Consider the following 17,640-nt stretch of genomic DNA (forward strand, 5'->3'; position numbering starts at 1 on the left):
GTTCCCACAATCCATTGCACAGATCACAGCTGTCACCATTCACACATCACACACACCTGATTATCATTTCACATCACGCACTCACTATTTAAGCCTGGGACTTGCTCTTGCTCAGGGCCGAGTATTGATCTGTGTTTAGTGCTCACCTAGCGCTAGCTGCTTTACCGTGCCATTCCGTGTTTCTGTTCAGTTCCTGTAATTGTTAGCGTTTATCACTCACCCAGCGATAGCAACTTTACAGAGCCATTGTTCTAGTCCTAGTCTTGCCTTGTTTATCTTGCCGTTTCTGACCCTGCCCGTGTTTCCTGGATTAACCCGTCGCCTTGCCGTTTGGATTATTGCTTTCGTTTCTGGATTCTCTCTCTGCCTTGCCCCTTTGGATACTGTTTGCCGATCATCGACCCACGCTTGCTCCACGGATTGCTCTGTCTTGCCTCTGCCATACCTGTTTGCTGTCTCCCGACCCTGCCTGTATGACCATGTTTTATAATAAAGCTTTGCACATGGATCCGCACGTCTCACGTCTCGTCAGCCCCGTAACAGTTTGTTTGTTTTGTTTTTTGCGATTTTATTACAATTTTTTTCAGAGGGAAATCATTAACAATTACTTTTTTTTTTTTTACGTTTCAAGTGTAATTTATGAGATTTGTTGTATTTTGAATTCAATTTTTCTTTGTAAAAGGTACAAATTTGACCATATTGATTTCAAAGTTAAGGATTCATTAGTTTGAATATACATTGATCCAAAATATATCATAACATCTTAGTTCATAATTCAGTATACTTTATTTTTGACAAAACATAACATGTTTCAGTAGAATATTTTGGTACCAACCACATCACATTAAAGAATTTTAATTTACAAACTAAAACACTACTAAAACATTAAAATACAAAACAAAAATTGCATAACTGTACTAAAATTTTGTTTATTACCCCCAAATATGAGGATTATGTGTTCCCTTTTGTCACTACAACAATGAGGACATGTTTCGGTAGTGACAATTTTAGATACTTTTGAACCTAGCTCAAAGATGCTAATCAGCACATGGTTACCTAGCACAGTTCTGAACAGTGATACACATAAAAACTAAATGTTATGGAATAACTCCCCCAAAAAAGTGTGCTTAATTGCAGAAAAAAGGTGTACGGTAGTGTACTTTTGGACTTTTGGACTACATTTATCTCAAAATGATGAGACCTATCTATTCACACTTTGTAGCTATGAGAGAGGGGGACACAGGTACATTTCCTGATCATAAATTTATGGGTTTAGTTAAAATCAGTCTCGGCCAATAGACTAAAACACTGTTTCGGTAGTGACATGAAAAATGCGGGACACGTTTTTTTTTATTTAAATAAAGTTTCATAATTTACAAAGAGAATATAAAATATATATTTATTTTTTTAACTTCACTTTTTAACAACAATGGGAAAAAAATACAAAAATTATTTCAATATCAGTTGAAATTTAGGGGTTAGGGTTCGGGACAGCCAACTCCCAGTTGAAAGTACCCAAAAAATTACGACTTTATATATATATTAAGCTTACTAATGTTTTAAATATTATTGTGGGTTTCAATAGATAATAAAATGTAATAAACATCTAAGAATTGAACACTTAAATGCTTTTTAAATGTGTTTTTTGGTTGTGGGACAGCAGTTTGCACCAGTTCTGTAGAATGGCCTATATATCTGTTTCCTTTGGTACTATTATGCACAGCGGAATGAACGGCATGTGCATCACTCTAACGGGTCTTTGCCTTTACTAAAACACACACACAAAAAATAACACTTGATTTCAACATCTACTCTCCTTCTCCTGTTCTATGCAAAGCATGCTGGGAACTAGAAACCCACTGCCCATCCAGTGTTCAAAGATAAAGATAATTTTATCAAGTTAGTACAACTTTTTTTTTCTTTAAAACAGTTAACACAGAAATTTGAGTTTAAATTACATAGAATATTAAAGTGACGTTAAAGACAATTTCTAATAAAAGACAGTTTTCATATATTTTCATATATAACTAACTTCTTCCAAATTCTCAGATGGCAGCATTATTTTGTTACTTGTGAAACAGGCTTTGCATTAGGAGGAACAATATATGTCTAAAAAAAAGGTCTAGTTAGAGAGCTTATTACAAGCTTTGGAACACAACTTGAATCTCTTCTGATCCTCAGGGAATGTATCAGTACAGAAGTGTTCCCACTCTGCCCATTGGATCAGTATGTCCCCCCCAACAGATGGCCTCCATTCGCCTCTGTTGCATTTCCGGTGAAGAGTGACTATTAGACCCTCTAGACTCTCAACAGCTGCTAGTTGGTAGGTGGGGGTGGGGAGGGCACAAAGTTTTGGGGTGGGCAGTTTTTTACAGAGCATGAGACGCATAAGCCTCTCTCTTTGTAAAGACCTTTATAAACAACTTTTTTTTCATAGCATAGCAACACTAAACCTTATGTTTATTGCAACACTAGATTCCATACAAGACGTCCACGCCCAAACAGCCATGTAAAACAATTCATTCTGATCAACAACTATTGACAAATCTCAGTATCTCCAGTAACAACAGCCCAGAGATAAGTGCTATTGCTTTAAAATTGCTCATGAAGTTCTGAAATGTTTAACTTTAAGTCGAATTTGTTTAGCCTATATACTGTATAGCACTTTTCACGATACACTTTGTTTTAAAGTGACTTTTTTCTGATATTTTTCATATAATTCCTCAGGATAAATAAAAACCCAAATGAGGCACTCACTGACATTCAGTAAGCACTAGCATAGCCTAGCTCAAATAATCAGATCACTGAATTTGATTAGAGATATTTGAGCATACTGAAATCTCTTTTTATAATAATGATAATTCTGAACACACGCATAGATAGAAGTATATCTGAAGCATCTGCAAACAAGTATAACAAGTAATAAAGTAACTAAAATCAACATATTATTTGTGTCTATTGTAAAACCTCTGGCCTATGATGTTAATTCAAATATTCCTCTTTTCTCAGCCATATAGAGAGTACTTACCCTGTAGACTGTGTTTAACTCTTGCGAGGAAGCTGTGTGCGTGAGTGCTGACAAGATGCAGAGAACACAGATAGATCCAAACAGCAGAGAGGCCATAATTCCCCCCGCAAACAACTCTAAATGCCCAGGCAGTGTGTGTTGTTGTGTTCCCTGCTGTAATCTTTTGCACATCTACTTCTCCCTTGGCTATTTTTTGTCCTTACTCAAGCCTATGTAGTCTGCACTGCTGTTCTCTTCTTCTCTCGCTTACGCCCTGCCCTGCCAAGCTGGACTTCCTCCCTCGATCACCCCCGGGCCCCCCTCTTCCTCACGCACACATTTCCCTCACAAGATCTTGAATGGAAATCACATGCAGCTAAGAAAAAATAAACTTAAAGAATCCAAACCGAGGAAGAAATATCAAAGCTCTTTGTGTTTTCTTGTGTAACTTCTGCCGTTGTTACCCTAAATGTGAGTGTAATAACGGCGGATTGGCAGAGAGTGAGTAAATGACAGCTCTTTGCTCATTACACTACCCTTTAACCTTGGCTGTGGCCCTCCCCCTCCCTTTGAATGTCTCTTAACCTTTCTAGCCCACTGGAAACACCATCTCCTACAACACACACACACATTTAGGTGAAAGCGTGACAACATATCTATATGCTCAGATACACAAATGCTCTTGTATGTGTTGGTTGTTCTTTGTGTAGTCCAGACGTTCTCAATTCCTATCAGCTCACTATTCTGCACATTTTGTATGTCTCTCTTATCTGACACTCTCCTAGTGAGCTGATGTTCTGAATTAAGCAAGTTATATAAGAGAGAGTCATACAAAAATGGAAAGCGGTGGGTCACTATGACTGGAATTGAGAACCGTTGGTGTAGTCACTCATGGAAAGTGGACTTTGCTTTATGCGCTAAGGCAGTCATGCTAAAATAAAAAAGGAGCTTCCCCAAACTGTTCCCACAAAGATGGAAGCATAGCATTGTCCAAAATGATTAAGATTTTCCTTCACTGGACGTAAGGAGCCAAGCCCAATCCCTGAAACACAGCCCCATACCATCATCCCTCCTTCATCAAACTTTACAGTTGGCAGAATGCAGTCAGGCAGGATATATTCTCCTGGCATTCGCTGAACCCAGACTCGCCCATCGGATTGCCAAACAGAGAAGTGTGATTCATCACTCCACAGAACAGGTTTCCACTGCTCCAGAGTCCAGTGACAGTGTGCTTTACTCAGCTCCATCCGATGCTTGGCATTGTACTTTTTGTGCTGATATAAATGCCAGTTGAAGTTTGGCTCTCTTCCGCTCTGAAATCATCACCTGCTCTGTGTCATTACAAAGTCTTCCGCTTCATGGCTGAGTGGCTGCTGTTCCTAAATGCATTTACTTTCCAAAATTACCACTTACAGTTGACCGTGGAATATATAGCAGGGATGAAATTTCAAGAACTGACTTATTGCAAAGTTAACATCTTATCACAGTACCACAATTCAATTCACTGAGCTCGTCTGAACCAGGGGTGTTTTGGTAACACTATTTCGATAGACCACTTTAGACGTTCTACTAACAGTAAGTAACTTTGCCACTACATGTCAACTTGCAGTCATTAGAGTATTAGTAGACTGTCTGTTGAATATCTTCTAACACTTTATTTTGATGGGTCCACAACATACAACATACTGACTATTAGAAACAAGTATATGTCAACTTATTCTACTAACCCTAAACCTACCCTAACGGTCTACTCTGAGAGTTAGTAGACATGTACACTGAACAAAATTATAAATGCAACACTTTTGTTTTTGCCCCCATTTTTCATGAGCTGAACTCAAAGATCTAAGACTTTTTCTATGTACACAAAATGCCTATTTCTCTCAAATATTGTTCACAAATCTGTCTAAATCTGTGTTAGTGAGGACTTCTCCTTTGCCGAGATAATCCATCCACCTCACAGGTGTGCATGCTGCGGCAACTAAAGCTTTCTCGCTTCTCAAGACGGCCACTGACAATCACATTAGCACAGCTGTTTAATTGCGCTCTAGTCTCTGGTCAAACGCGCTCAAACCACTGTCTGTAGCCTAATGTAATCTATTAACTATGCACATCATAACATTTTAGGGAAGTAGGCTATCCATATTATGACAAAATATTTTAATAAGCCTGAATTTGTATTTAACCTGATCACATTTAATAAAAAGACATTTTAAGTTTAATTATAATGCCGAATGTCCACTATTATTCAAACAACGAACAAATTATACAGCGAGCAAAGAACATTTACATTATCAAAGAATATCACTTAATTCAGTCTAGCATGAGTGTAAGCACTCCAAAAAAAAAGCCATAAGCTATGATCAGTGATGTTGTCTAAAGTGTATGATGAATTAATCTCTTATATCGCATGTAGGTACATATGCACTTTGTTGTTTCTGATGAGACAATTCACCAAAGTGCACGGACCAAAACGTTTGCATATCAACGATGTAAATATTTAGTAAAATCCCCTTAAATAGCCTAATATAAATATTAAAGAAAAAAATATTGAACTAAAATCACAAAAGTACAGATATACAGTATATTGGTTTGCATACATCATAATTTGTATGTTAATAAAATAAAATGTTCCTCCAGCTATGCAGGTGTGGCAAGATGCTGATTAGACAGCATGATTATTGCACAAGTGTGCCTTAGGCTGGCCACAATAAAAGGCCACTCTAAAATGTGCAGTTTTATCACACAGCACAATGCCACAGATGTCGCAAGTTTTGAGGGAGTGTGCAATTGGCATGCTGACTGCAGGAATGTCCACCTGAGCTGTTGCCCATGAATGGAATTTTCATTTCTCTACCATAAGCCGTCTCCAAAGGCGTTCTCCAAAGAGAATTTTGCAGTACATCCAACCAGCCTCACAACCGGAGACCACGTGTAACCACACCAGCATCTTCACCTCCAAGATTGTCTGAGACCAGCCACCCGGACAGCTGCTGCAACAAGCGGTTTTTGTATAATTTGCAAGAATGTCTGCACAAACTGTCAGAAACCATCTCAGGGAAGCTCATGTGCATGCTCATCATCCTCAATAGGGTCATTCGACTTGACTGCAGTTCGTCATCGTAACCGACTTGAGTGGGCAAATGCTCACATTCGATGGTGTCTGGCACTTTGGAGAGGTGTTCTCTTCACAGATGAATCCAGGTTTTCACTGTACAAGGCAGGTGGCAGACAGCGTGTATATGGCATCTTGTGGGTGAGCGGTTTGCTGATGTCAAAACATTGTGGATCGAGTGGCGGTGGGGTTATGGTATGGGCAGGCGTATGTTATGGACAACGAACACAAGTGCATTTTATTGATGGCATTTTGAATGCACAGAGATACCGTGACGAGATCCTGAGGCCCATTGTTGTGCCATTCATCCACGACCATCACCTCATGTTGCAGCATGATAATGCATGGCCCCATGTTGCAAGGATCTGTACACAATTCCTGGAAGCTGAAAACATCCCAGCTCTTGCATGGCCAGCATACTCACCGGACATGTCACCCATTGAGCATGTTTGGGATGCTCTGGATCGGCGTATACGACAGCGTGTTCCAGTTCCTGCCAATATCCAGCAACTTCATACATCCATTGAAGAGGAGTGGACAACCTGATCAACTCTATGTGAAGGAGATGTGTTGCACTGCGTGAGGCAAATGGTGGGCACACCAGATACTGACTGGTTTTCGGAAAATGTCTTAGATCTTTGAGTTCTGCTCATGAACAAAAACAAAAGTGTTGCGTTTGTAATTTTGTTCAGTGTAGTTGAAATTAATGAGAATTAGTTGGCATGTAGTTACAAAGTTACTTATAGTTAGTAGAATGTCTAAAGTGGACTTTCAAAACAAAGTGTAACCGGTGTTTCTAATCTTTCCACATGTACTGGGGCACAGGCCCCCCATCAAGAAAGTGTGCCCATATTTTTATACTCCTTTTTAATCCTGCTTTGGATATAAATGGATATAAATTGTCTTTTCAGTAGGCAGGGGCTGAACAAAGTCCAGGGTTAGGCTAAAAGTAGTCTGATGTTAGTGCAATCTATTAACTACGCACATCAGCTCTGCACACAAGACCCACAAATCTTTGGCCACAGAACAGCAGAATATGAACGCAATGTGAAAAATCTCTTGATTTCTTTCCCAGCTGTTTACCTTCACAGACATAATCAACTCGTTTGTAACTCTTGTATTTTTAATATAAATTTCTGTGTATTTGACATTTTAAGCACAATAAGACATGAAAGAAAAGTTTGGTACTCCCATGCCGTGTCAAACGGCCAGAGTTTTGAGAATGCAGTGGACGTGGAGGACTATAATGTGATAAGAGCTCGCTCAAGTACTGAGGAGCTAAGCCATTCAGGGCTTTATAAGTAATTAACAAGATTTTAAAATCTATTTAAAATTTTAAACTCTGGCCGTTTGATAATACCTAGAATATCAAAATCGACTGTGGGCGGCAGATCCTTTTCCTATTTAACCTATCCAAACTCTGGAACTATCTACCTAACACTATTCGAACACTCCTCATAACACACGATGTACTCGTTACATCGTAAGAAAAATGGCATCTACGCTAGTATTTGGTGGATCGGCGCCAGATGATGATGTCTCCCTGATCGTCGGCGGAGGCCGGGACACCTGGATGAGCCCCGGGGACATATCTCCAGTGAAGACCTCGACTTAAATACAATAAAAATTAAAATAAAAGAAAACTAAAAATATATTAAAATACCTAACTACAAACCCGATTCCAAAAAAGTTGGGACACTGTACAAATTACGAATAAAAAAGGAATGCAATAATTTACAAATCTCATAAACTTATATTTTATTCACAATAGAATATAGATAACATATCAAATGTTGAAAGTGAGACATTTTGAAATGTCATGCCAAATATTGGCTCATTTTGGATTTCATGAGAGCTACACATTCCAAAAAAGTTAGGACAGGTAACAATAAGAGGCCGGAAAAGTTAAATGTACATATAAGGAACAGCTGGAGGACCAATTTGCAACTTATTAGGTCAATTGGCAACATGATTGGGTATAAAAATAGCCTCTCAGAGTGGCAGTGTCTCTCAGAAGTCAAGATGGCAAGAGGATCAGAAAGGAGTTTCTCAGAGAAAAATTGCAAAGAGTTTGAAGTTTTCATCATCTACAGTGCATAATATCATCCAAAGATTCAGAGAATCTGGAACAATCTCTGTGCGTTAGGGTCAAGGCCGGAAAACCATACTGGATGCCCATGATCTTCGGGCCCTTAGACGGCACTGCATCACATACAGGAATGCTACTGTAATGGAAATCACAACATGGGCTCAGGAATACTTCCAGAAAACATTGTCGGTGAACACAATCCACCGTGCCATTCGCCGTTGCCGGCTAAAACTCTATAGGTCAAAAAAGAAGCCATATCCAAACATGATCCAGAAGCGCAGGCGTTTTCTCTGGGCCAAGGCGTATTTAAAATGGACTATGGCAAAGTGGAAAACTGTTCTGTGGTCAGACGAATCTAAATTTGAAGTTCTTTTTGGAAAATTGGGACGCAATGTCATCCGGACTAAAGAGGACAAGGACAACCCAAGTTGTTATCAGCGCTCAGTTCAGAAGCCTGCATCTCTGATGGTATGGGGTTGCATGAGTGCGTGTGGCATGGGCAGCTTACACATCTGGAAAGGCACCATCAATGCTGAAAGATATATCCAAGTTCTAGAACAACATATGCTCCCAGCCAGACGTTGTCTCTTTCAGGGAAGACCTCATCTTTTTTGAGATGTGTTGATGCCATGAAATTTAAAATAAACTTATTTTTCCCTTAAAATTATACATTTTCTCAGTTTAAACATTTGATATGTCATCTATGTTGTATTCTGAATAAAATATTGAAATTTGAAACTTCCACATCATTGCATTCTGTTTTTATTCACAATTTGTACAGTGTCCCAACTTTTTTGGAATCGGGTTTGTACATAATACTATTATTGTTAGAAATTGCAAAAATATAAAATAGAAATAAATACGTTTATACATATACAATTTTAATTAAAACAATAAGTAATCAATAAATAAACAGTTATCTCCTGGCCAGAGAAGAACTGGCCCCCCAACTGAGCCTGGTTTCTCCCAAGGTTTTTTTCTCCATTCTGTCACAGAGGGAGTTTTGGTTCCTTGCCGCTGTCGCCTCTGGTTTACTCAGTTGGGAACACTTAATTTCTAGCGATTATCGTCAATTTGATTTCGCAGATACTATTTAAACTAAACTGATCTAGAAAATGACATCACTGAATTCAATAATGAAATGCCTTTAACTGAAAATTGAGTGTTTAATCTTATTTTTATACATTACTGACACTCTATCCTCCAATTTGATACTGTTAAGTGCTTTGACACAATCTGTATTGTTAACAGCGCTAAATATATATATATATATATATATATATTTAAATAAAGGTGACTTTACTTTACTTGTTTTGTGTGCAGAAATCGTCTGCGAGGGGATGTTGCTTTACTTTTGTGTTTATTTTGTTATTAAATTGTTTAAAAGTTCACCGGTTCAATGCTTCATCCTGTTCAACAAACTGTGTTAGAATTACATTATATGCTGCGTTCATGCCGTATCATAATTAGCTGTTCACGTCACAACTTTTAGTTTTGAACTTTCATTATCAAGTTGTTATTAACTGTCCCATTGAAAGAGCTCTTCTCATAACCCCTGTTATTGAACAAACTGCTTATGATTAAGCTTCCATTAGGCATTTTTTGGTTTTGGTTTTCATATCTAAATGAATTTATGCAGTGTACTCAAGCTCTTTTTAAGTGATTTTTGTACAGATCTTATGAGAAAGGAGACAATTCCTTTGATGCTTTGAAACTTTTTACCAGTTTACCAATGACATTAATTAATAATGTAATCATAACTAAAGCAATACAAATTTTCAGTTCTACTTTCTGTCACGACCCGGAGAGATGAGGAAGCGATTGCAGGTGAAACAAAGGTTTATTGTAGCCAGACAGATAACAGACAACCAGGAAGCAATGACGACTGATGACTGATGACAGATGGCACAGGGACCGGATGGGCAACACAACAGGGTGGTGGTGACGAGACGGATCCGTGGCGATGAGTGGGAATCCCCAACACGAACGTAAACACACACCAACACCGGACGAACACCTTGACATCAGACGAAGGACGGAGGACACGTGAAAGTCACAGAACAAACGCAGGGAGACATCCAAAACGATCTGACAAAGGAGAGGAGAAACTGGTGAGTATTTATGGGTGAGTTAAGGAGCTGCAGCTGGTGCTGCTAACGAGGCTCAGCTGAGTGTAGTGAATGGTGATGGCTCGGCCACGCCCACACACGTACTACAAGCACACACATGACAATACACGGGACAAGGAGGAAACAATGAATGAGTGAACCGTGACACTTTCAGCAGAGGGAGCAAAAGAAATTACAAAGTTATCATATCATTCAATAAAGCATGTTTTAACCTTATATTGTTTTTCTGTTTCATCATTAATTCGATAAATAGAGAAATATGCAAGCAAAAACGCTTTGTCCCCAAAACAATACTTGCATACAAACAGCTAGCCTACTGACACTCAACCCTGCAAGACCATGCCAGTGAACCAGCATCACCAGCTCCATTTGGTCCGAGAACAGTGTGGATATGCTGGTCCACCAGCTAGACCAGCACTATACCAGCATAAAACAGCCTGAACCCACACTATACCAGCACTAACCAGAATAAACTAGCACTACACTGGCATAAACCAACCTGGACCAGCACTATACCAGCATAAAAAAGCCTGGACCAGCACTATACCAGCATTAACCAGCATAAACTAGCACTATACCAATATAAACCAACCTGGACCAGCACTATACCAGCATAAAAAAGCCTGGACCAGCACTATACCAGTATAAACCAGCCTGGGCCAGCACTATACCAGCATAAACCAGCTTGGAATCCAAGCCAGTTCTGAGCGAGTACCACCCAACTCTGGATCCAGCTCCAGCGCCAGTGGAGAAGAGGTAACAGTTAAGTTAATGGAGTTCTCTCCTTATGAGCTGATAATGTCAGTTCCTCATCTGAATTTAATCAGGTGTGTTACATAAGAGAGACATAGCCTACAAAACATGCAGAGCGATGGGTCGCCAGTACCGGAATTGAAAACTGCTGATGCCACACGAGCTGTCATGTAAACAGACTGTGGGAGATTTATTGGTGTGCAGTATGGGGCTGAGACTACTAACTGAATGGCTGTAGGCTAAGTGAGCAATCACCATTTTGACTTTGATCTAAACACATACTAAACACATAATCGCAGGTTACTACAAGTCAAGTCAAGTCAAGTCACCTTTATTTATATAGCGCTTTTTACAATGCAAATTGTGTCAAAGCACTGCACAATATCAAAAAAGGAAAATAATGTGTCAATAAGTTAAATAGTGTCTTTGCAATCAGGTCGACGATATCGCTGGAAATGAAGCGTCCCCAACTAAGCAAGCCAGAGGCGACAGCGGCAAGGAACCAAAACTCCATCGGTGACAGAATGGAGAAAAAACCTTGGGAGAAACCAGGCTCAGTCGGGGGGCCAATTCTCCTCTGGCCAAACAAACCAGCAGTTCAGTTCCAAACTGCAGCAAGTCAGATTGAATGGGCTTAGCTGGTTCCAGTGGTCTTTTCCGATGGCTGTCTAAGTGGCGGGGTCCTCAATGGGGATCTGTCTCTGGCGTTCATCCAGGTGTCTGGCCTCTGCCTACGATCAGGGACACATACGTCATCTCCCGGCACTGATCCTCCATCTCAGGTGTTCGGTCATCTCAGATCATGTAATGGTTGGATCCAGACTGAAGTTCTGTAATTCCTACCTACCACGGGATGTAAATTGTTCAACCCAAGCTAAAGAATAATAATAATGTACGTCTGATCAGATATAACTGCAGTACAAGATTAGATAAGATGCTTTATGTGAATGCTTGGCTAAAGAGATGTGTCTTTAATCTAGATTTAAACAGAGAGAGTGTGTCTGAACCCCGAATGTTATCAGGAAGGCTATTCCAGAGTTTGGGAGCCAAATGTAAAAAGGCTCTACCTCCTTTAGTGGACTTTGCTATCCTAGGTACTACCAAAAGTCCAGAGTTTTGCGACCTTAGGGAGCGGGTTGGATTATAGCGTGGTAGAAGACAAGTTAGGTACGCAGGTGCTAAACCATTTAGGGCCTTATAGGCAAGTAATAATAATTTGTAAATGATACGGAACTTAATAGGTAGCCAGTGCAGAGACTGTAAAATTGGAGTAATCTGATCATATTTTCTTGATCTGGTAAGAACTCTAGCCGCTGCATTTTGGACTATCTGTAGCTTGTTTATTGAAGATGCAGGACAACCAGCTAGCAGTGCATTACAATAGTCCAGTCTAGAGGTCATGAATGCATGAACTAGCTTTTCTGCATCAGAAACAGGTAGCATGCTTCGAAGCTTGGCAATGTTTCTAAGATGGAAGAATGCTGTTTTTGTAACATGGGAAATACAGCACTATTAAACTTAGATATATATTACAGGACTGCTAAATGCACAACAATTTGTGTTGACTCTGGTCTGCAGTTACAGTAGGGTTTTTCCCATATGTGACAGGACTAACCTTCCAATGGATGGTGGAGCACAAGTATCCACCTCTTCACACAAAGAGAACTTCCTGTCTCTCATTGGATTAGTAATAAGCCTTATATAGATCTGAGAGTCTTTTCTTCTGCTTCTACACACCTGAAAAAACAGGAAATGGATTTATGAATCTGGAGCTGGATGTGACATCACCAAAAGGATGGGGTGTATTTTTTATTTTATTTTAGATTTTTGACTGACATATTTGATCAAATTTTAAATATTTATGTATTTACTGTAAGTATTGCTAGGTTAAATAAAATGCACCCAAGTGAAAAAGAAGTATACTTTATCACACTAAAGGGAGCACTCATTTTATAATGCAGATTAAAAACAATTACCTGAACTTTAGAGTGTTTTTTGTTGTTGTTTGTTTTTTTGTTTTGTGACAGACTCAAGTATCTTTATATGTAAATCCAAGTGTACTGCTGAATGTACTGATAGACATTTATGGTTAACTACACTCAGTGTCATTTCTATGAAAACTTGTACATCATGAATTTAATCATTTGTATTACATATACAGGTCCTTCTCAAACAATTTGCATATTGTGATAAAGTTCATTATTTTCTGTAATGTACTGATAAACATTAGACTTTCATATATTTTAGATTAATTACAACACAACTGAAGTAGTTCAAGCTTTTTGTTTTAATATTGATGATTTTGACATACAGCTCATGAAAACCCAAATCTCAAAAAATTAGCATATTTCATCCGACCAATAAAAGAAAAGTGTTTTTAATACAAAAAAAGTAAACCTTCAAATAATTATGTTCAGTTATGCACTCAATACTTGGTCGGGAATCCTTTTGCAGAAATGACTGCTTCAATGCGGCGTGGCATGGAGGCAATCAGCCTGTGGCACTGCTGAGGTGTTATGGAGGCCCAGGATGCTTCGATAGCGGCCTTAAGCTCATCCAGAGTGTTGGGTCTTGCGTCTCTCAACTTTCTCTTCACAATATCCCACAGATTCTCTATGGGGTTCAGGTCAGGAGAGTTGGCAGGCCAATTGAGCACAGTAATACCATGGTCAGTAAACCATTTACCAGTGGTTTTGGCACTATGTGAGCAGGTGCCAGGTCGTGCTGAAAAATGAAATCTTCATCTCCATAAAGCTTTTCAGCAGATGGAAGCATGAAGTGCTCCAAAATCTCCTGATAGCTAGCTGCATTGACCCTGTCCTTGATAAAACACAGTGGACCAACACCAGCAGCTGACATGGCACCCCAGACCATCACTGACTGTGGGTACTTGACACTGGACTTCAGGCATTTTGGCATTTCCCTCTCCCCAGTCTTCCTCCAGACTCTGGCACCTTGATTTCCGAATGACATGCAAAATTTGCTTTCATCCGAAAAAAGTACTTTGGACCACTGAGCAACAGTCCAGTGCTGCTTCTCTGTAGCCCAGGTCAGGCGCTTCTGCCGCTGTTTCTGGTTCAAAAGTGGCTTGACCTGGGGAATGCGGCACCTGTAGCCCATTTCCTGCACACGCCTGTACACGGTGGCTCTGGATGTTTCTCAGTCCACTGCTTCCGCAGGTCCCCCAAGGTCTGGAATCGGTCCTTCTCCACAATCTTCCTCAGGGTCCGGTCACCACTTCTCGTTGTGCTGCGTTTTCTGCCACACTTTTTCCTTCCCACAGACTTCCCACTGAGGTGCCTTGATACAGCACTCTGGGAACAGCCTATTCGTTCAGAAATTTCTTTCTGTGTCTTACCCTCTTGCTTGAGGGTGTCAATGATGGCCTTCTGGACAGCAGTCAGGTCGGCAGTCTTACCCATGATTGCGGTTTTGAGTAATGAACCAGGCTGGGAGTTTATAAAAGCCTCAGGAATCTTTTGCAGGTGTTTAGAGTTAATTAGTTGATTCAGATGATTAGGTTAATAGCTCGTTTAGAGAACCTTTTCATGATATGCTAATTTTTTGAGATAGGAATTTTGGGTTTTCATGAGCTGTATGCCAAAATCATCAATATTAAAACAATAAAAGGCTTGAACTACTTCAGTTGTGTTGTAATGAATCTAAAATATATGAAAGTCTAATGTTTATCAGTACATTACAGAAAATAATGAACTTTATCTCAATATGCTAATTTTTTGAGAAGGACCTGTATGTAATGAAGAGGTTGCAATTTAGTACATGTAAAATATATTAACGGCCAGTCCCACTTTTTGAGCATAACACTGAAAATGAGATTTTCAACTTAATGTTTTTTCAAGATTTTCTAAAAATCTTAAAAAAAAAATCTTTTTTTTTTTTTTTTTTTTTTAAGTAGACACATAACAGTGTAACAGGGAGACAGGGGCGTGAGGCGTGTGGATCCATATGCAAGCATTTATTAATTTACATGGTCAAAACACAGGCAGGGTCAAACACCAGCAAACAGGTATGGCACGGGCAAGACACAATAGTTTCAGACAGGGTTGATCAGCAGGCAGTCCAGGCAGGGGCAAACAGAGTCCAAACGACAAGACGAGAGAGAGATCCAAGGCAGGTTATAAAGTTCAGTGCAGGCAGAGATCAGACAAGACGAGAAAACAGGCAAAAATCAAGACATGGGTAATCAGACTATAAACAAGTCTAAACTAAACTTTAACTCAGGAAACACGGAATGGCTCCATAAAATCGCTATTAGGAGAGAGATAAACGCAGATCATACTCGGCAGTTTGAGAAGAGTCTGAGTGGGTGTAATATAGTGTGTGTGTGATTGACTGCAGGTGAGTCCAATCAGTGCAATGGAACATGGGAAATGAAGTCCAGGGTGATGTGTAACAGTCTGTGTTGTGTGAGAGTCAATATAATGGAAGAGCGACCTCTGGAGGCAATCGGACGGAAGGCCATGGACTGGATTCGTGACAAACAGATTATTGTAGAAGTTTTAAAAAAAAGAGAAGTTTTAAAAAGGTAGTATTAAAAAAAGTTATAGAAGTTTAATCTTATGGAAATATAAGATGTAAAAATTGTCATTTTAATATTTTTTATAAATTATTTAACAAAACATGTTGGACTCTAAAACTCCTAGAAAAACCCAAAATTTGAACTAGTTGCGTTCCAAATTTGAGGTTAATATCTTAAAATTAGTTTTCAGTAAGCACAGTTTTGACATTCACTGAATGACATTCAGGCTCCATTGGTGACTATATAAGTACGCACATATTTCCATGTATGGTTTTAGTAATCTGAGCCATATTTCCTTTAACTTTAGCATGCTTTAAAGTTTGCGCTGAAATCTTGGCGCAGGGAGCCAAGGAGCCAAGTCGGAGCCAACTGTTTGATGGGGCGAGGGGGAGCGATAGGTTTAGAGAGTAGAGGCAAAGATAATGGGTCACCTCTCCAGGGCAGAGCTGGTGGACTAGGAGCCCCAAGGCAGATTGGGGCTGCATGGCAGGGCTGATAGTGGAGCTGAGGGGCTGGCGTGAGGAAGATTAGGGGTGCACAAAACTCCTAATCCTCTAGAGGTGCTGAGTGAGGAGACAGCCTTTATGTAAGGTAGGAGCAGTGGCGACAAAGACAACTCAGTGCTGGGCAGAGATGTTGACCAAGAACACTCTCTGATAGCTGGGATTAGCAGTGTTGGGGAAAGTTACTTTTAAAGGTAATGCATTACAATATTGCATTACTCCCTAAAAATGTAACTAATTGCATTACTTAGTTACTTTTTATGGAAAGTAATGTGTTACGTTACTTGTGCGTTACTTTTTCTCATCTGGGCTAGGTTTGCTTGTTTGTTTTAATATAAAAAGTTCTATTTTTGTCACAGCTGATAATCCAGAGTTATGTCACATCACATCTGATCATCCAGAGTTAAATCACGTCACAGCGGATCATCCAGAGTTAAATCACATCACAGCGGATCATCCAGAGTCTTGTCACGTCCTGTCCGTCACACCCAGATATTCAAGGTCAGTTCTTCGATTTCCCAGTCTGGTATCCAGTGTGAGGGATGCACTGCTGGTGTCTGCATGTGCAGCTGGTATCCCCAAACCCACTCATTCTAGCCCTCCTGTTCCCAAAATTCTAAAGTGCTTCCCATGATGGGAATTGCTTTTTGGTGTGTTTGGGCTGCATACCCCACCACAGAACTCGCAGAGATGGCAGAGTCCACTATGATGTCTCTAGAGGTGGCGGCTGAGGTGGCAGTTTCTCCCGAAGTGGCAGTGTTCGCTTCAGCTCCTTTCGTGGTGGTGGCGCCCAGCAATGCACTTTCAGCCTGTCATGTCACGGTCGAAGAAGCCGTTGCTGAACTCTCCTTGTATCCTGATACTGTAGAACCTCCAAAGGCGGCGGCATCTGCTGCAGAACCTTCAGAGGTGTCAGTGGGACTCAATTATGAACTCTCGCCCTGTCCTGTCACAGCTAAGGAGGCCATCTGTGAATTCTCGCCCTGTCCCGTCACAGCTAAGGAGGCCGTCTTTGAGCTCTCGCCCTGTCCTGTCATGGCTAAGGAGGCAGTCTGTGAATTCTCACCCTGTCCCGTCATGGATAAGGAGGGCATCTGTGAGCTCTTGCCCTGTCCTGTCACGGCTATGGAGGCCGCTCGTGAACTCTTGCCTTGTCCCGAACTGGCCATGGAGACCACTTATGAACTTTTGTCCTGTTCTGAACCAGCCATGGAGACTGATTGTCCGGTCACAACTAATGAGTCTAATGTTGAACCACCTGTCTGTCCAGTGCCTAACAAGAGACCTGTAACCTGCCCCATTAGTCCAGTTGTGAGCCTAGAAACTGTAAATGTGCTACATGTTTATCCCGTTAACACTGTCACCACCATAGAGACCATTTATGAACTGCTTTCCTGTCCAGTTCCAGTCAATGAGCCAGATTTTGAACTGCCAGTCTGTCCAGTCACTGTCAATGAGTCAGATTTTGAACTGTCTCCCTGTCCAGTTCCAGTCAATTAATACAATT

General features: G+C 40.3%; 2 protein-coding genes across 3 annotated transcripts in view; one reads left to right on the forward strand and one right to left on the reverse strand.

Annotated features, from left to right (window-relative positions):
- LOC306843379 (laminin subunit alpha-4-like) overlaps window positions 1–3,291 on the reverse strand; it is a 59,227-nt gene extending 55,936 nt beyond the window's left edge. Inside the window, exon 1 of the mRNA XM_079374834.1 lies at window positions 3,029–3,291. Within this exon, the coding sequence (XP_079230960.1) occupies window positions 3,029–3,199 (171 nt within the window). The 5' untranslated portion in view covers window positions 3,200–3,291. The remainder of the gene's footprint in view (window positions 1–3,028) is intronic.
- Window positions 1–17,640, forward strand: part of LOC306843385 (uncharacterized protein) — a 53,114-nt gene that overhangs the window by 19,507 nt on the left and 15,967 nt on the right. The window lies entirely within an intron of this gene.

Source organism: Barbus barbus (genome assembly GCF_936440315.1).
Source record: "Barbus barbus genome assembly, chromosome: 24".
NCBI lineage: Eukaryota > Metazoa > Chordata > Actinopteri > Cypriniformes > Cyprinidae > Barbus > Barbus barbus.